This window comes from Mixophyes fleayi, chromosome 8 (assembly GCF_038048845.1).
Source record: "Mixophyes fleayi isolate aMixFle1 chromosome 8, aMixFle1.hap1, whole genome shotgun sequence".
NCBI classification, from domain to species: domain Eukaryota; kingdom Metazoa; phylum Chordata; class Amphibia; order Anura; family Limnodynastidae; genus Mixophyes; species Mixophyes fleayi.
Window position 1 is genome coordinate 47,706,918 of NC_134409.1, and position 20,799 is coordinate 47,727,716.

The 20,799-nt window shown below is 38.9% G+C and overlaps 1 protein-coding gene across 4 annotated transcripts in view; it reads left to right on the forward strand.

Moving 5' to 3' along the window:
* The window catches only part of AGL (amylo-alpha-1,6-glucosidase and 4-alpha-glucanotransferase), a 96,161-nt gene that overhangs the window by 42,302 nt on the left and 33,060 nt on the right, over positions 1 to 20,799 (forward strand). For all 4 annotated transcript variants that reach the window (XM_075182523.1, XM_075182521.1, XM_075182522.1 and 1 more), the window contains 9 exons: positions 5,397 to 5,607; positions 8,249 to 8,415; positions 9,698 to 9,901; positions 13,213 to 13,394; positions 14,690 to 14,801; positions 15,352 to 15,475; positions 15,593 to 15,695; positions 16,666 to 16,763; positions 19,747 to 19,886. In XM_075182523.1, the coding sequence (XP_075038624.1) occupies positions 5,397 to 5,607; positions 8,249 to 8,415; positions 9,698 to 9,901; positions 13,213 to 13,394; positions 14,690 to 14,801; positions 15,352 to 15,475; positions 15,593 to 15,695; positions 16,666 to 16,763; positions 19,747 to 19,886 (1,341 nt within the window). The remainder of the gene's footprint in view (positions 1 to 5,396; positions 5,608 to 8,248; positions 8,416 to 9,697; positions 9,902 to 13,212; positions 13,395 to 14,689; positions 14,802 to 15,351; positions 15,476 to 15,592; positions 15,696 to 16,665; positions 16,764 to 19,746; positions 19,887 to 20,799) is intronic.

Here is a 20,799-nt window from a genome sequence, read left to right on the forward strand (position 1 = left end):
GAAGTCACTCATCTTATTTGGAGAATTTAATAAAGAACCTCAGTCAACCTTATCTTCCTCATATTTAAGTATGGGTAAAAGGATGTTGTAATATCCCTTCTCCCTGTGTATTTCCATAGGTTTAGTCTTTCTCTAGGTTCTTTTTAATCCACCTGGGAATTGATTCTGCCATGTAAATCTGCACATGAAGGCTAGGTACACACTGGCCCGATGACTGCACGAAAAACCTCCAAGCAGCCGACATCCGACCGTTTGGTCATATATTGTGTGAGTGTGTATAGTGACACGATGATCTAAAGTCATCCCAAAGTGCCGATCATCGTTTCATTTGGTTGGTCGTACTGTTTAATATTTTCCGACCAGTCACTGAACAATCATGTAGCGTGTATGCACTCATGCTTACTATCTCCATAGAGGTTACAGAGTCATGCTCTTTTCAGCCGATGCTAGCTATGAATGTCTCTGTGAATAAATGTAGAGAGTGCTGTAGAAGGAATAATCAATTTGTTCATTCTAAAACAGAATGTTACATTTGAGCGTCACAGAAGCTAATGAAATTCGTTAGGACTTGTGGGTAGCTATAACAAGGCAGTTTAATCAGTGTGACAATTTGACAATAATGAATGAATGAATGAATATTGTGCTGTCATTCTCTGAAGACTGGAGGACCAGATGAAGAGCACAGATCTGAAGGTAAATCGTGCCAGTGTGTATGCATGAATTGCAGGACTGGTCTGATCTTCAGTCGTAGATACCATCGTTTGAGATAACTGGTCGGTCAGAAAATTCTTCAGTGTGTACCTAGATTTAGAATTACACATGTTAATTGGCTGAAATACAATTTTTCTTATCATTTATTTGTATAACACCAATATATTACATCATCTCCTGGTTGATAGGAGCTGAAACCCATGCAAACACAGCAGAACATACAAACTCCACACAGATAGTGCCCTGGTTGGAATCAAACCAAATGCCCCAGGGTTACGAGGCAGCAATACTAACCGCTGTGCCACCTGAATGAGATATTCATATTGTATATTAAGAACTGCGGCATGCAATATCCAAGTAAACTCACTTCAGTTCTGTTATGCAGCATGTGTGATTTAATGGATGTCTGGATTTACATGGCTGACCTGGTAGTTACAAACAGACAATTGTGTGAAATGTATCACATATATTACTTTCCTGTCCATTCTTGATCTGTCATACGGTCAGAATATGTCTATATGCATGTAAAATGCTAATTATTTTCAATTGTGTTTCAACTCAAAAAATCCATGAAGCACTTACATAGTAGCTTATAATTGATTAGTAGTAATGTCATCACTTCAGTGTTCATTAGTAAATTGTGTGTATTACAAGGCATAATGCACCCCCTACTGTAAATTATTGAGGATATTCCAAAGATCTGTCACCTGTATAAAATCACTTGGTCTGCTGACTCATGCCTTTTGTACTGCGGTATTCCATGACTATATGTTATCCCATAAATACATTATCCCACATATAAATGGCATTTAGTGATGTCACTTCAGTATTCATGTTTATCCTTATATTTCCAATACTAAAGTACTCTTTTGCATAGAAGGCATATTAGAACTTAGAGCTACCCTTTTATTGTAATAAATTTATGTTCTATATAATGTGTGTATGTGTTTATGGAGCTTGTATGTTCCCCCTGTGTTTTCATTGGTTTCTTCCATGTGCTACGATTTCCTTCCACTCTCCAAGGACAGAATGATCTTTTTCTATGCTTCTAAGTTAGATAACCCTAGTGTGTGTCCATGTTGCAGGGAATTTAGACTGTAAGCTTCACTGAGGACTGATGTGAATAATTAAATAATCTCTGTAAAGTGCTGCATAATATGTAGTCGCTATATAACTGTTAATAATACTATGCTCAGGGCTGCTCTGTTCTGTAGAAGAACTAATAATAAGATGAGAACATGAGATGCTTGACATTTTATACATACATGCATTCATACACTGATGGATCAATCCATATACAGACAGATATATTCCTAGTAAGAGTTCACTATGCTGTTTGACTTGTGCCATCACTGCATGATTACCAGCCAGGCCCCTTTTCTGCCTTCTCCCATAGAAGTGGAAATACTATTATTGTAATTCAGATCGGAGATGCTACGTAATGGTGCCAGTGCTGGCCGAGATCTGAGGTTGGCAATGAGCTTTCTCCCTTAGCGTCCATAGTTCCAAATTTTCTTCATGTCTCCCTTGAGGAGCTTTGAGTGATATGTCTGAATACACCCGCATGATATTAGGTTAAGAAAAATATTAAATGGGCAACCCCCTGGCCTGGTATGGGGAGTTAAGACTGATGTGAATGAGTTCTCTGTACAGCGCTGCGGAATCAGTGGCGCTATATAAATAAATGATGATGATGATGATAAGAATTGCAGGTGCTTGTTTATGTAAGGTTTGTATTGTAAATATAGCGATTAATTGTGAAGGAAACATGTCTGTTTCAGTGCATACAAAGGGTCATATCAGCGTTGGCTCTTTATGTATGTGTGCAGTGCATCAGAGACACTTACTGAGAGATGACTGCCAATTATCACTAGTGCCCTGGTATATTCTCACCTTGTAACACTTTGTACCAATAAGTTCATACCTGAAAACATGTCAGTCTGTACTAGCAACCAACTGTACAATACAAAGGAAATATTTAGGAGAAAATATTTAGATAATCATAGTAATGTTATATTATTATTATGTCTGCCTATTGAGCACTGCAGTGCCAGTTATTTGTATCGGTGCAGTGTACTGTTCCTGGAAATTTTGTTAAGACTTAACCATTGAGGAGAAGATTCACTAAGCAGTGGAAAATGCTTTTTTTGGAGTTTCATATGCCGTTTGTAACCATGCAATTTGCTAATGGGCAATCTGCACATCCAGGTCTAAAACTGCAATCCTGTTTTTTAGACCTGGCAGGTATACAAATTGTCATATATGCAAAGCGGTGGTTAGGCAAACCGCTGGGATTTAGTCCAAAAAAGGTGTGGCATTGACAGGAGAGATAGCTGACTGACTGCATGCTGTTTGAGCTATGCCTGTCAGAACGTGAAAAATATATAACGTTAAAAAACCCCATCCCTTCCATTCTCTGTAAGCACAGGCTTCTCCACATCGGACCTTGTCCTCTTGTGATCTGGCTCCTGCACCTAGTGGGTATTGGTGGTACCCAGCCTCAGCGGAGACTGGGTACCACTGAGCTTTGTAAAAATGTAAGGGGTAAAGCAGGATTTTTCCAACCCAGATTTACCATGCGGCAGTTTAGGGGTTTGCAAATCACAGCACATTGGATGTGGTATCTATTTGCAGCCTCCAAACCACGAGATACTAAATCTTGCAGTTCAGTCTGAAAACTGCATCCATTTAGTGGTTCTGTAGCTGCAAATCCTAGAAAATTTACTGAAATTAAGAGTGTTAAACTTAATATACAATTTGTGTTGTATAGAAGAGCTACTCAGAGGAGAACATGAGATGTTTGTTGTTTGACATTGTACAGCTGTGTTTTCTATGCAACTGAGAAAAAACTCTTATTTTCTGTTTTCGGTCATTTCAGTTAAGCCCACGAGAGGCTGACTGCAATTTCCTTCAGTGGCTCACTAGCAGCAAGATTGTCATGTGTAGGAAAATATTTCTGTTCACAAATCAGAGCTTTATCGCAAATATTTTAAATAAGCTGCAGAAACATTTACAAAAATATTTGGCATTATTAGTTTTTATGCATTTTAGTACTTGTATTTTAGGTTTAGTGTTCCATTAGGAACAGATAATTGCAGTATATTGGCAGTGATCTAAATTAGTTTCCAGGTGTTTTTGCATCCACAACAATAATATATTGGAAAAGAGTTGGAGAGCTATTTTATTTCCGCACAGAAATTTCTTTTGCTACGTTGTTATTTTGTGGACATGTAATCTTTGGCTGAGATGTTTTACACGCTTTCCTTTATGGAGGACCGGAGGTATTTGTGCAGTGTAGTGTCTGACCTTATCCTGTGTTTTTATATTGCCGACATCCCCTGGCTGGTGAAAGGCCAAGTTAATTTAAGACAAATATTCCTGGTGTCATCGCCCTCAGAAACTGTACACCAATGACATATACCCTTGCGGGGCAGACTAATATTAGCAGTTACTGTGGTGAGCATGCTGGAAAAGGGCCTGGAGGTGACCTTTCAATGTCATAAAGTCATTTCATAGTAACATGTTGGAATCTTAATGTCATATAATAAAGATTCGTATACAGAGGATATAAGATAAATTGTTATAGTATATAGTGTTCTTTTTTAACAGAATTATATATTCCAATATAGTAAAAAAAAACACTAGCTGTTGTTGTTTATTATATTACATTTTTTATTATTATTATTTAATATATCTTTTTAGTAATATTAGACAGACCAGCATGTTTTATTATTAAGATACATACAATGGTTAATTTCTAAGTGAAAAAGAAGTAGAAATCCAGTGCATACTACCGCGGGACAAATAGTATGCGGCAGCACTGAAACAGCCAGCCCATAGAGGGGGCTTGGCCAGTCTGAAGTGCGTGTAACGCTACCAGCCATCTCCAGTCTCCCTTTTAATGCCATGTGCACCACTGTATACTTCTGCCGTGCTTTGACTGATATACAATATAGAAAGCATTCTACTGACTGATGTACAGTGAACATTCTAGTGACCAATATACAATAGGGACAACATTCTACTGATCTCTATAAAGAGATAATTTTATTGTTAGATACACAATACAAAGATCATTTGTGCCCACTCTTCCCTCCCACCTTCTTATCTCCCTTACATCATGCTTTCCTCCTTTGTCCTCTCTCCTCCACTGACATGATGTCAGTACGTGTTCTTGTTTCATCCATGTCTTCTCTGCCAAATTGCCTCACTCCCTCATGTCTACTATGCCCCCCATCTGCCCCCTTGTCTTCAATGTCTGTTCATACTCTTTACTATGTAGGCCCTTTCTCCTGTCTCCCATTTCTTATCTGCCATCTTGTCTTGCCACTCATGTCTTCAATTTCCCCTGTTCTTTAGTTTTTCTTGTACAGGTGTGGACAGCCCATTGATTAGGTCTACTCATGCCTTTGCAATGATCAAATACAAACATAAAAACAAACATAAATGTTTGTTTCTATGTTTGTATTTGATCATTGCACCAATTCCGTGCCAGGTGCTACTTTGTTGCAGTTTCATTTACCATCAACCTGTAGACCTATGTGAATACACTCATTGGCGCTGAATACTCTTATATATACATTAGACACATTTTTTGGGAACATTGTGTGGTTACAATAGGAGGATTAGCAGCACCACTTTTACCATTCTCCCAATATCCGCTTTAATGTGCTGTTTTCTTTTAGGTTTCGAGCTGCAATTCCGATTGGGGCCCACTCTGCAAGGGAAAGATGTCACTGTGTTTTCCAATTACCCGCCAAAGGGTGGCAAGTTCGACCGTGAAACTTTCCACCCTCTGCAGTGGCACAACCCAACTGGCCGTGAGGAAGATTCAGACAAGTTCTGTAAACTGGATTTGCAGATTGCCGGCTCATACCAATATCGATTCAACCTGTCGTAAGTAACCAACAATTTGTCCACCCTCATGCCTAGCTCACTAATCACAAATAGATTGATCTTTATAGGGAAAAGCAGATTTGGAATGATACATTGTTGATTGAGGTTTCTGTCTGATTGGTGTCGCTGTTTGCAGTGTATACAAGCTTTGTCTGATCACACTAATTGTGCTCCATAGCATCTTGTGACAGATCAATCCATTTGTGACAGTCTGTTGTACATAGTGAAAATGATTTTCCAATGATCACAACCATACCTCATCTTTTCTCTAATAAGTTCCACACATTTGGCTACAGCACCATGAGTATGCCTTTTTATACTGTCTATATAGTATTCTGGTAGACAATTATTGTACAAAATGTTATTACCATGGTATCTCATGTGCTCTCCGCTTTTAATGTGTCTTTTTTTTTTTTTTTAACTCAAAAGGTTTTTATTGAATTTTTTAGAAAAGCATATTACAAACATAGCAGTGGTTGCAGAGTACATACAGCAGATCAGTTATATTAAACAATCCACACTGCTTAGATAAACAATCAAACAAGTAAATAAAAATGAGGAAAAATATTGGAACAGACAACAACTCATCTTATGACCCAGTATACATAAGCCAAAGACGGTAAAGAGAACAGACAAGAAAAACAGACAGATAAAGGGGAGGACAAGACAAGACAAGAGACTATCCGGTTATAGAAAGTGTACCAGTGGGTCTAGCCCAAGTACCCAACTTAACTCAAAAACCATTCCACAGTAGTCACGGATCAAAGATTGAGCTGTGATTCGTAAAGTACTCATACCATATAAACCACTTAACAAGCGGGGAGGAAGCCCCTGTAGACAGATTAAAACCTATGGTTTCCATTTTGTAGCTATGTTGGATCTTGTTAATAATTTTAGGGAGTGCTGGAATTAGAGGTGATTTCCAGTTCTGGGCTATTGCAGCTCTTGCAATGAGAATATGTCCAGTGACATAATGATTGTGTCGCTGGAGATGTTTAGGATACAGATGAAGTAAAGCCATATCTGGGGAAGGAGAGATATTATTTTTGGAGACCTGAGAGATTAAATGAAAGATTTTGGTCCACAATGGTTGAAGTTTTGAGCAAGACCAAAAGATGTGCATAAGCGTACCAATTTCACCACAATTCCTCCAACAATATTTGGAAATGTGTCTTTTTATGCAAAATAATGGACTCAGGTCCAACTCTGTATGAGGCCCTATATGGACTTATTCTTCTGAACTATCGAGAGCACCATGTCAGTTATTTTATTAAGTGGTGGAAGGAATCATCACAGCTGACCCTATAATAGTTTATACCCCATCCATGTGTTTGTTCAGCCTAATGCAAGTTGTATTCCCCATAAACCATACAGTAACATCCCTGATTCTGTATGTGTATTTATTATTACGAAATGCAAGCCTTTCTCAATTATGAGTACAGCTGCCTGTTGAACTTTGCTCAGTTGAGGAGCTCATTGTTAGCACTCGTAGAGTTATATTTATAAAAACTGTTGCAATGAATGCCTGTACAAAAACAAATTATTTGAAAAAATTGAAAGTTGATGACCACACATGGCCTAAATTTATATAAAACTGTATTTATTTTATTTATAAATGTACCCCAAACAGCACATTGTGATTGGCCTACACCTCAGTTTTGTTGTTGCAATTTGTACTAATTTTTGTAAATGTCACACTGCGTTTTCCACTAACCCCGCCCCCTTTATTGGCAAGACGTGCAAAATAATGATTTTGCATTTTAAAAGTGCTTAATCATAATAGAACAAGCAGTGTTCAAAGTCTGCCATGAGTTTTTTTTTAAAAGTGCTTTTAAAAAAAACTCATGGCAGAATTTGAACACTGCTTGTTCTATTATTGTATATGTTTAATAGATTTTAAGGGAGGATTTCTAAAAATTCATGATGCAATTTTTACATGTATATCGAATATGTTTTGTAAACGTAACGTCAATGATACACTGCCACCACTGCAGGGGCGGATCTAGAAAATTGCTATACCCGGGGCGATTTAGGGGGGGAGGGGGGCGATTTAGGCCCCGTCCCCTTCCTGACTTCTGAGGCTGCCGGCGGCTGCACAGTATGTGCAGGTCCGTTCGGCAGTGACAGTGTGCTGCCCTGCTGCTCTGATTGTGTTTAAAACACAATCAGAGCAGCTGGGCAGCACACTGTCACTGCCGAACGGACCTGCACATATTGTGCAGCTGTCGGTAGCAAGCCCCTGCTAGGGGGGGAGATTGCCCCGATCGCCCCCCCCTGAATGCGCCACTGTACCACTGTCCTCATACTCTTCTATACCGTCTAGCACACTGCAGTTCAGCAGACAAATGTTAATGCACTATCATCCAATTGTGAAATGCTAAACCTCAAGTTGTCTCTAAACAATGGCTTGTAAGTATGTTTGAGAATGAAAATGCACAACTTATTAATGTTTTTAGCGGTACAGAAAGGTGCAGTTCTTAACATGCTCATGACAGGCCACAATACATTTACATAGTGCTGGAAAGCCACATTGCCACAGTGAGATGTCCAGCGATTGGATCCCTGCGCCTTCAGCTGCTATTAGATCTAAATAACACTGGATCTAATATTGTAGCCCACCTAAAGTCTGCCTTTTTTCCAGAGGACAGAAGAATGGGGAAGGCTACATTGTAGTGAATCCAGTGCTGAGAGTGGGAGCCGATAATCATATTCTTCCTTTGGATTGCATCAACTGTCAGACCTTCCTCTCAAAGTGCTTGGGGCCATTTGATGAGTGGGAAGACAGGCTGAAAGTAGCCAAGGAATCAGGTAACGCTGCACTGCTGATCAATGGCAGACATTATTTGTTGTATTTTCCTTCTGGAAATTGATACATAACTTTTTATACAGCAATGGTTCTATGACGGTTTTTATTCTAGTTGCTAGTTTAAGTTGGCAATTGTTTAATTACTATATTTATATAGTTGTTGCACCAATTTACCTAGCTTGTACAAAGGACTTATTAATTATTGGCAAGCTAAACACTATAAAGCGGAGAGACTGTTCTTGTCTCTTTGTACTTCTCTCCCAAAGTCTCCAGCTTCATATGATTTTAATTAAAGGTTCCTATTTGCCCTCCTCCCACATTTACCAAATAATTTACTTTGTGCTACTTTCTTCCTTCTCTTGCCCTTATTTATTTGCCCTTGGATGTGACACAGCTCAGCTTTGCTCTGTGCATTAGATATACTGTAATTGAATCCACAGAACAACTTTAAGTCATGTCCAATGACAAGAGAAATAAAGAGCCGTGTATAGATTATATGAAGACTTGATGAAAGTCACAGAGGAAGAAGAAAGACAAATAATATTTATTAGGAGCTGCATGAGGGCATGTTTGTAGCCTCTTTTTATGAGTTATATTTTCTTTTTACATGGCAATTAGAAAAACATTTAATATTATTATACATCAACAGCCTTGTATTACCGTGTTGAATATACAGGAAGTAACTGAGTGTGTGTATAGTATATGTATTATACCAACCATAGGTTTTTTTAAAAATTACTGGGCCCATGTTGAAGATTTTTGCAGGTCCCCCTTCTCCGGTAATATGGCACAGGTGCCAGTGCAGAAGATGGCAATGACTTTGTTACAGTGCCAGCCCCTGGGCTGATGCAAATAATACCACTGTAAAAGACATATCTGTGTCTGCTGGTTCTCAATTTCGTGAACAGGCCCCAGCCTCACCTCCCACTTCACGCCTATTGAGGCTCAAGTGTGGTTGCGAGCAACTCTGCATAGGCGCAGGTGCTTTCGGGTTTTGTTTTGGGCATGTGCATTGTGAATTCCTGCAATTTGCGCTACACAAGCAGTTGCATGTTTAGGCCCATTGTATCTGGTTTAACTAAACTTTTAAACTCTAAAGATTACTTTCACTAATGTTATGTTGTGTTATGTTTGATCCCACAAAGAAAATATTAATTATTCCAATGTATACTCTGCCATGAAAATGAATTATGTTTCTAATAAAAGTCTTAAGAGAAATAGAGCAAGAAATCTTGCAAGTGAAATATTTATCTGTCCTATAATATGTTGGTTTCTACATTGTAGGTTACAATATGGTTCACTTTACACCTCTGCAGACACTGGGGAAATCTCGTTCTTGTTATTCTTTGGCTGACCAGTTGCAACTAAATCCTGACTTCTCCAGGGCAGGGCGGACATACAGCTGGAGTGATGTTGGGAAACTGGTGGAGAAAATGAGGAAAGAGTGGGGCATGCTGAGTATCACTGATGTTGTGTATAACCACACAGGTGAGAACACACACATTCATCTGTCTGAGGGCATGAGGCATAGTGACAGGTAGAATAGAGCATTTTCTATGGCCATAGAAAAGAAATAACTATTATACATGTGATACATGATGTATAATACATATACAGAAATACTAAGTCATAGATTGTCTATATCAGACTCACTACATGTAGATCACATCAAGGTATCGCCGTGCGCACCTTGCATTGTAATGCTGGGTACTTAACAGATATTGATCCACCTGCATTCTTATTGTGCACATAAATCAACATGTGTGACAGTGAAGAACTGGCTGACTACCTACTTATTTAGTGAGAAATAGGATGTGAGGACCGCACGTCCTAGTGGGTCACCTAAGCAGATTGTTGCAGCCCAAACAGTTTATTCCGCAGATGGTAATACAGACATGTGGATATACAATCGCCAGACAGATGCGATTCTTTGCAGTTACACCATACACAAGTCACAGAGGAGCAGCTCCTAGTCATTAATCCATGAACAAGCACCAACAGAGTAGAAAAACACAGGTTATATCTCCTTTAGAATTCGCACAGTGTTGGGGGCTAGTGGTCGGTGGATTAGGGATGGTAGTCAGATTGTGATCGGTGGGAAAATAAGATTTATCCCTGAGTATCCTCCCCCATGGTGGTTTGGGATGGTTGGCTTTCTGTGGAGAAGGTGCGTAGGAGTCTAATCCAGGGTACTGTATAATAATGACCTTGTTAATCATGAAAAGTTTGATAGTGTGATATCTGCATATGCTAATTGTTTAACCCAGGCCTCTTGTTCTCTTTTATCTCTGATTAAACACTACACTTAGTGCCATCTAACTTGTCTAACTTATAGAATAATTAACCTAAATAGGCACGGCGTACAATAACATATGTAAACCAATTCATAGGAACAACCAATAACAATAAACTGTAGGGCTAGGTACACTCTACAGAAATTTTCTCGTTGTGTTATCTATAACGATTTTACCAACGACTGACTTAAAAAAAAAAAAAAAAAAGTCCCGATCAGCATGCCGATTCATGTGTACACATTATACAAGTTTTACAAGATTTATCTTCAGATCTGTGCTCTTCATCTGTCATAACCATCGGCTGAAAAGATTGTGACTCTGTAAACTCTATGGAGATCCTGATTCTGAGTGCATATACACTTGAGAATTCAACATCGTTCCATTACTAAACAAGATTTTCAAGTCAGTTTGAAAATTTCGATCAATGAATTTATGTGCTTTAGGACGACAGTCATTAATCGATTCAGTGTACACACTAATGCAATATCGGGCGGAACGGTCATTCATCGTCCGATTGACTCAATGGCCAGCTGAAAACACTGTAGTGTATAATTAGCCTAACACGCACAAGTCCAAAATTCGCTCACCGCATGGTTTCACACCACGTGGTTTCACATAGGGCATCAAGCCTTTCCTATGCCAGACAGCTGAGATGGTGCTGTTTTATGTTTATAGAAGGCTGATGTGGACATAAGAAAAGGAAATATGAAAATGCCAAATAGATTGTGTATATTGTAAATCCTAATGCAAGGAATATAATACCTTAGTATCACGCTTTTCAGTTGTAATCCATTTTAAAGCTTAAGTTTATATATACTAAGCTACAAGAGAGATTGGAACAAAAATATGTATAGTGCAGGAATGAAAACCGGTAGATGTGATTTACTTATACAAGTATGGCATCTATTATCCAGAGTGTTACCCTATCTTTCCCTCTAAGCTTGTCCTATAGAGTGTAAGCTTGCATGCAGCCTCACTTACCTCTTTGTCTGTTAATACCCAGCCTCATTTTATTACTATGTTTGTTCCCAATTGTAAAGCACTATGGAATATGCTGGCGCTATATAAATAAATGTTAATAAATAATAAAGAAATAAAGCCCCTTACATTCATATCCTTGTTCAGTTGTTCAGTCTATGCAGTTGTTTGGACTTTTTCATATTTGATTTTCATGTATCAACTGCACATCCGATGTGTGCGATTGTTACAGTTCTGAAAGTGGGGCTCAAAACCACATGGCTTGTAGAAGTAAAGGCATCACTGCTACAGATAGATTACCAGCACATCTGACCACACACCTCATTAGCTTAAACTGTGCCGTTTTCTCCCAATAATCTCACTATAATGTTTCATAAAACTCCTCAGTTAAGGAGGAGTTAACTGCCTTTGTTTCAAGTGACAAATACTTGATTTATATTTTTTTTAAATACATTTGCTAAAGTGTGCATTGTGCCTCGGTGTGTACCCTTCAAGACCGGAGGAGGAGTACTTCTCTATGATCAGACCTATTTTCATGAATTTGTTTTGTATCAATGTTGGAAATTACGGTACTCTTTAATTGCTTATTTTACTCAAGCAAATCTTATTCTGTTTTTTTTTCAGTTCTCTCTAGCTAACATTGAAATCGATTTTTTTCTTTTCTTTTTCTTCCGTTCTCTAGAACAAAACACACAAAAATTACAGAATTATATACTTTTCCATCATTTTTCTTTTTCGTTACTTTTAAATATTCAGGATAATCCCAAAAATTATCCAGTAAATTAATAAATACATTAATTAATGTTTGTGTCTAATTCTCTCTTATTGGACTAGCACAAATGTGTACTTTTAATAGGGGTCTTATGGAGAATAGAAATAGCTTTATGATTTTTCTTACCTTTTTAAAAAATGTTTTATTAATTTAAGCCAGGAGAGACCATTTAACAAGCCAGTAAATCTCACCAGTCAAATAATTGTATTTTTCCCTGGGGCTATTGCCTTTTTGTCAAAGGAAATGTTCTTTTGATAAAGTTTTTGATACATTTCAACTAGCAGTGTAATCCTGGTGGGTGACATTTTGGCCCCACAACATAATTGTCCATGTTAAACTTGGTGCCAGTCAATAGTACGATATTGAAGCACAGATGAGATGAAACTAATGCTGGCCACACACACACTGCGAAATGGGGAAATTGATCCGCTATTGCTGCTCCAAAGCGAGTGCAATGACCAATAATGATCATACCTTAACATTCCCCAGTGAGGTCGGAAGTGATCCAGCCACTTGGCCTAAGTGCTGAACAACTATATCTCATTAAATGTGACCTACTGGTGTGGACAAATGATATAGTGATTCTGTCACTTGTGTGGCATCTTAAAGCAGACATACAAACATTCTGGAGTCATGGTCGTTACAGCTTGTGTATTGCTACACAGTAACTCTAAAGGGGTGCTCATTTGTGTTTTACTATTGCATATCCCACATGCATAAGACAGATTCACTCTGTTTTCCCTTTATTTGCACAGCTGCTAATAGCAAGTGGATTCAAGACCACCCAGAGTGTGGGTACAATCTGGTGAACTCCCCCCACCTTAAGCCAGCTTGGCTCCTGGACAGGGCTTTATGGCACCTGACCTGTAAAGTGATGGATGGAAAGTACGCTGCACGGGGGCTTCCAGCATTGATTCAGAATGACCAGCAGCTGAATGTGAGTTAGAGGGAATGAAGTGCACATGATATCCATTCAAGGGACATTATCCCCTTCTGATGACTAAATGTTTTGGCTTGTACATGCCCAACTGCAATATTTACCCCTTATACCAAGCAAAATGTGCTCACTCAACGAAGCCATGACAGCGGAACGTCTTTATTACACTTCTGGTTTTCAGATCACCCCTGAACTGAATTACCAACTCAAGTACATGCCAGTGAAAACACATTCTCAAATGAAAACACTATAATGCTCCAATATTATCTCTTGTTCTTTTCTATATAGAAAATATTTGTTTCAGTAATTGATTGTAGGATGGATTATCTTGTGATTTATAAACGACACAAGCAGTAACGGCAACATAAACTGTTTAAAGGAATACACTGCTTTAGGAATTGCTTTATCTTCATGGCCTTGTTTCTGTTTTTCAAACCATGTCTGACTGTCATCAGACATGAATGTTTTATTTCTGCTGCCCAGGGGTATGATGCAGCCTTATTGTGCTTTCTACATAAGATACAACTTCTCCAGACAGCAGCTATGACTCGCATGCCCGGGCAATGAAAATAAACAACTCTGGTGATGATAAAAACATGGCTGAAGCCACAGAAGGAGTCTAAAAAGAAATCTCAAGGTATTTAGTCAGATTTGCAAATGGGCATGTACAAGACCACAAATCAAGGTCACCTGAAGGTGGAGAACCCCTCTGATTGCTTCATGGGTGCTTGTGGATTTCTATTTGACATTATTATATAATTGACATGCCTTGCTGTACAAATGGAAATGTACCCTCAATACCTACGCATTGATCGAGCTTTGCACAGAAGACTGATATTCTAGGCATACCTCTTAATATAAACATAAGCAGTACAGCAGGAATGTTGGTGGAAAGCAGCAGGTAAAGTGAATAGAAACTGGGTGACACAAGCAGTATATAAATAAAGAGAAGAATTAAAAGGACAGTCTACTAGTTACATATATAAATAAAACATTTTAAACTCTGTCTATAAGTTTTATAATTGATTACAATAGGCTGCTGACAAAGTTTTTAATAAGGCCAATAATCAAGAAATTGAAAACATCTTCCCACAAGTGCTAAAATGAATAGTGGCCAAAACTTGATTTTCTGTGAATAAAAGGTGTTAATACCTTTCTAATTATACATGATGTCATATTGTTGGTAGGTGCAGTGGGAGGTTTGGCCTAGGCATATGTGTAATACTATAATGACTGTCCTAGGGATGGGACAGTGTTCAAATTCTCTGCAATTATCCCATTTACTTTCTTTGCAGAATATCCGTGGCATCATGTGGGAGGAGGTATTCCCCAAACTCAAACTGTGGGAGTTTTACCAGGTCAACGTTCCTAAAGCTGTGGAACAGTTCAGAGTCCTGCTTACCTCCGGTAAGCAACACTTATCTTATCTGGGGCACTAAGTCGACATAGCTCCGCTCCGGATACTTGGGGGTAAATGTTTCAAGCTGAGAGTTTCTGGCAGGTTTGAAAAGTGGAGATGTTGCCTATAGCAACCAATGAAATTGTAGTTATCATGTATTTAGTGCACTCTACAAAATAATAGCTAGAATCTGATTGGTTGCTATAGGCAACATCTGCCCTTTTCAAACCAGCAGGAAACTCTCAGGGGCATATTCAGTTAGGATTCGCGGCCACGATTACTCGCAGCTGCGCCTATAAAGTGCCATTACGGTAGCGCAACATCTCGGATTTCTGTGCACAGCCTCTATGGGTTGTGCATGGGCTGTGCACAGAAATTTGCAATGTTGTGGTACCGGGACCCGTGCGGGCACGCACAATCGCGTCCGCAAATCCTAATTGAATATGCCCCTCAGATTGATACATTTACCTCTTGGAGTGATTAGTAAATACTTCAAGTTACTTTGGCCCTAAGGCTGACACTATTAAAACTAAATTGTGATTTTTGCTTTGTATTTAGGTGGCCAGAAAAAAGGTTCAAAAGCTGATCCAAAGCACCTTGTCATCATTCAGGACCCACAATACAGACGCTTTGGATGCACTGTAGATATGGACATAGCTCTCGGCACTTTCATACCACACAGGTACGAGCCACACTTGTTTCACACAGACTGATATTGTCACTTTGCCCCTTTATTGTCCTCTGCCCTGACTTTTTCCACACTTGCTGCTAGCTAAGTGTACCTTGTCTATTCTTACAGTAATGGACCTGCTGCCATCGAGGAATGTTGCACCTGGTTCCGCAAACGGCTGGATGAGCTTAATGCTGAGAAACACAAACAGATGAACTTTCATAATGAACAGGTGTAAATCTCCTAATTTAAGAAACCACTGCATGTTTAAGGCTGTACAACATTGCACACAGTCATACAGCGCAGAAACACTTCTATTGTGTGTTGAGGTACAGCTCAGAGCAGTGGTACAGAGTCGTACATAGACAGTGTTCATCAGTGGTGTCTAATGAGTGATAAATATATATGTTACGTCAAAGAGGGGTATACACTCAAAGCGTTACCAATGCAACATACTCATTAATGATGCATGGCAATCTTCTTGAATTATTCATTTTATTGTCCCTTGCAAGAATATGCCTTTCTATTCTGTGTGATTTTATCTGGCTTCATATCATAATTATTCAGCCTTGTGGGATTTTGGCTAACTGAGGATCATGGAAATTATGTTTGGGCAATAGTTGGAGAGTAAGGGCCTGATTTATTAGTGATCTTATCTGCTGTTTTTTGCTTAAGCAGATTCACTCTGTGCATGCTCAGAAAAGGGAGATAAGAAGCAAAATCCACTGCGTAAGTGAAGAATATCTTAAGTTAAAATAAAAATTCATCTTGACTTCACTCTTATCTCCCAGTTTCTTCTTAAAAATAAGCATCTTATCTTTTGCACAAGATAAGATCACTAATGAATCAGGCCCTAAAACTCCCCACACACATCTGCAGATAAATTGTCTGAAAACCACTAAAATTACAATCCTGTCCATCAAAATCGCAGCGTTTGTGGTTACAGGTAGAAAGCATTCCTTTAGCCTGACGGCATGATACCACACACCAGATGCAATGTCTACATGTAGATAATACACTTAGATGTGAGTGGACATAGGTAATGCAGTGCAATTCCGTGCATAAGGCTAAAAAATATTGCTGCATCTATAGTATTACAGGTTAACCGAATGTTATTTTATATACATGCTGCTTACATCTTACTCATATTATGTGTGTCCTTGTCACATATGATGCTTCATACATCTATTCTTTGTATTTAGGCTGTAAATTGCATGTTGGGCACCATGACCTATGAACGACTAGCAAACCATGGCCCAAAGCTTGGCGCCATAACTAAGAAAGATCCCATAGTCACCAGGTAATTTATGTTTGCAGTTATTTTAATTTTTATAGTTAATTTTAAAGTTGCTTTATTTGTGTCCGAGTTTAATCTCGGCATGTAGTTAGCGGTAACTCAAGCTGACAGATTGTGCTGTCCTCACACTTCTCCATGACTCAGTACGTGTATGTTGCCATGACTTGCTACATGTATGTACTCAGAGCCGGATTAACAATAGGGCTAAAGGGGCTACAGCCCAGGGGCCACGGGCAGCTGGAGGGCTCGCCGACATTTATCGGGTCACTGACTGTCACTTGTTCAAGGAAAATGGTAGGCAGCTAACAGCAAATGCTATGCTGTTAACTGCCTGCTGTCACTGTAGGACTTACCGCGTAATTGCTACAGGGAGTGGAACAACAGAAGGAGGTAAGTTTACGGGGAGGCCTCATGGGGGGGCCCTCACAGTATCCTTAGCCCGGGGGCCTCCCTTCCCTTAATCCGGCCCTGTATGTACTACACTAAACCTTAAAAGGGTTTTACATTTCAGAGGCTTAACACAACAAGCAGATAAAATGCAGTGAGGAGCTCACTAAACTGCTACATTCTTAAAGAGGCTGGATAACTAAGCATTGTTACAACGCTGCGGAATTAGTGGCGCTATATAAATAAATGATGATCATGATACAGGTTTTGATAGCTGATGACTGGAAGTACTTTGTAAAGAGTTCAGTGTAGTAGAGGGATTTTGCGTGGTTGTGCACCGTTCTGTGAACATACTACTCTCCATAGCATTCCCTCTGAAAGCTATGAAATTCTTCAGTCAGCATTTACCATTGCTTACATATCAAACTGGTTTAAGGATGCATAAATTCAGTGGGCACCTCTCTCCATTTTTATCTTCTTGCTGTTAGTTGGAATTGGATCTAATGACCTAGGTTGGACTGCAACTAGGCGTCACAAGTTGTGAATGACTCATTATCACACGGATTCCATTACATGTATGCACTGAGTGCAGCCTGATTTGTCTTGCTTTATTTTGCTGATTTAGAATGATTTAAATAACATAGAAATTGATGTGTGATGTATAACCTGTAGAAAAATTGAAGGTAACACAGATATTGTAGAAAAATTGTTATTATAAAAGCTACACTCATTAAATTAAACCCTCCTTTAACTGAAACTAAGTGGAAGGCCCCTGTTTGGACGATATGTTGTTGCTACATGTGCTTGTTACTATGTTGTCAATGTAAGGGCTATGCTACATAGGCTATTTTTGGTTCTGCAATCTCCAGAGATTAATTTTGTAGCAGAGATTGCTCATTTTGTCACTCATTGTATTCTATGATCTGCAAATTAATCACCTTGCATGAAGGAAGACTTTCTTTTTCCTTTGGATGATTAATTACATGAGATTTAATCACCCTAGCCTAATAATTGCTGTGTTAATATATTATTAATGTTTATTGATAACGTTATAATTTTGCATTCCCTTTTTATACGACCATTCGGTAGATATCTGCTAGTTCTTTTTGTTTTCGGTCTTTACAGTTTAGTTCAGCTCACATCACATCTAACGACCTGTAGATAAGAGTATCTTGGGGCAAATGTATCCACATGTTTCCCGTAGTTATGCTTATTCCCTTTGAAGGTCACACTGCTCCATATATTACAGATGAGTGCATCTAATGGTAGTCTGAAGGATCACTCATTTCTCTGGTTTCAAACCATTTAAAATTCTGATTATTTACCTTCCAAGTTGCATGTTATAGCCCTATGGAACTGAACCTGAGTTGAAAAGATATCCATGGTAACCAGGGGAAATAATGACCCTTTGGGTAGCGTTTACATACAGTATCACAGAGAATGTATCTTGTAAATTTCAGGAGAAACGTACAATGATATTTTAGGTATCTATAGTTCTATAAATAAGTTGGAGCTTGTCTTTAAAAGGGCTGTCCATATTTTGAACAACACCCCCTTAATATAACCTGCCCCCACATAGCAAATAGGGGTTTTCTCCCAGGACTCTTCTTAACTGAAACCAAGTATCAACCATGCTGTGAGATCACAATGCTGGAGGACCAAGGGGCATATTTAAGAAAGCACGATAGTGCACTTACTGTGAAATTAAGGTCCCTCTGTGTCCTCCGCATATTTATGAAAGGTGCATCGCAGCAGATATCGTGGATATCTGCTGCTTTGCACTCCTCTCCGTTTTTGGGAGCAGTCACCATTCAACAGTATGGTGACTGCTCCTGGCCGCAATCTAACAAGTTCCGAAAAAAGCTGAAGCTGGCGTACATTATCAAAATTGTCAGATTTCAGAGCTGTCAGCTCTGCTCCGAAGAGCAGAGCTGGACAGCGCATATGTGGAGGGATCACATGATCCCTCCCTGTCACTCACCGCTGTCTCTGCAACTATAGTTGCAGAGACAGAGCGGGGATGTTTTTATGCGCATGTGCAGTTTTTCGAACTGCACAAGCGCAATTGCTGTAAGAAGACAAGTGAAGAAGACCTGGAGGAGATCCGTGGGCATCGCATTCCGAAGAGGCGGGGTAAGTGTGATTTTTTTTTTTTTTATCACAGAAACAGCAGTTTATCGGAACTGCTGTTTCTGTGATCCGTTTTTAATAAATTTGAGAACTAGTTCAATCCTTATCCATGCGATAAGGACTGATAACTATTTTTCATTTTTTCCGATGATTGATAAATGTGCCCCCAAATCTGTCCAGTTTCTTTAATAGAACGTCAATGAGTTCTAATGGGGATGACTGGACAGATTGTAACACCCTGACTTCAGGTAAGGTGGGAGTGTCTGGGGGCACTCATTTCTACACGGGGACAGTTTGTATTAAGGAGGCGTTTCCAAAGTGGATATACTAATCTGCAATAGTTGTTGATCACCTCTGTATATGGTATTTTGTTGTATGAGCTATATTTGCTATACATTTAATGGATCCAAGAAGCAGTAAAACATATCAGTTGGTCCAAGTGTTATATAACCTTTTCTATCCTCTGTAGATACTTCACTTTCCCATTTGGAGCAATGTCCCTGGAAGAGGAGGAGCTGCTAATGCACAAGCGAGAGAAATCATGTAACTTCATGGCTCACAATGGCTGGGTCATGGCTGATGACCCTTTACGGAACTTTGCTGAATCCGGTTAGTTTAATACAGAACTCATTCATGTTTAGGTGTCAGTAGATTACAGTAAATGTCTTTCTAAAATATTTTATATTTTAATAGACTGTTTATAGAAACATTGCTTCCAGTTGCTGTGGAGTATATTGTCACTTTATAAAGAAATATGTTATAAGTATGTAAGATCCCCTTACTGATATCCCAAATGATGGCCACATGGCTGTTGTGACAGGCGGTGTTATATTTAGAATGTAGAGGCAATTAAGGATACACAAGAGTCTTGAGGAAGCTCTGAAGTGAAGTTATCAGTTCCTGCACTGTGTGACACTACTGGAGAACGTTGGATAATAAACTACTGTACTTAAAGTACTGCTGATTCTCCTGAATCTTCATCAATGCAAAATAGATTGTCCCACACTAACGCACTGAAGTCACATTTCCTTGAGCCTCCAGCTTTGCAGGAGATTCCTAATCAAGAAATTGTTTTGATACTGTGATTGCACTTAAATTTGTTTACTAATTAGCAGCAAGGCATAAAAAATTAGGGCCCAATTTTATAGCGCTTAATGTTCGATTTTCGGAGGTGGAGGCTTGAAATATTGTCTAGGCTAGGGATTTACTTATAATGTGGCATACTATATGAAAATTCAATCAGCACATCTGTAATACATGGAGTGCAGAAAGTGGTGCCAGATGCTAAAAGCATTTAAAACAACTATTAGCACACTTCCAAATATAGAGATTTTATTTAGATACTTATATTGCTGCAAACTTGTAGGCAATTCTGCTCAATAAATGGAAAAAATCTGTTACACAAAATTGTGTTTATTCTGAAATAGCCAACACCTCAATCAAGGTTGCTTTCATGGCGGGTTCATAACTTGTAGCCCTATGAGCTGACAATTAACAACACCTGATCTATGTGCTTGTTGGG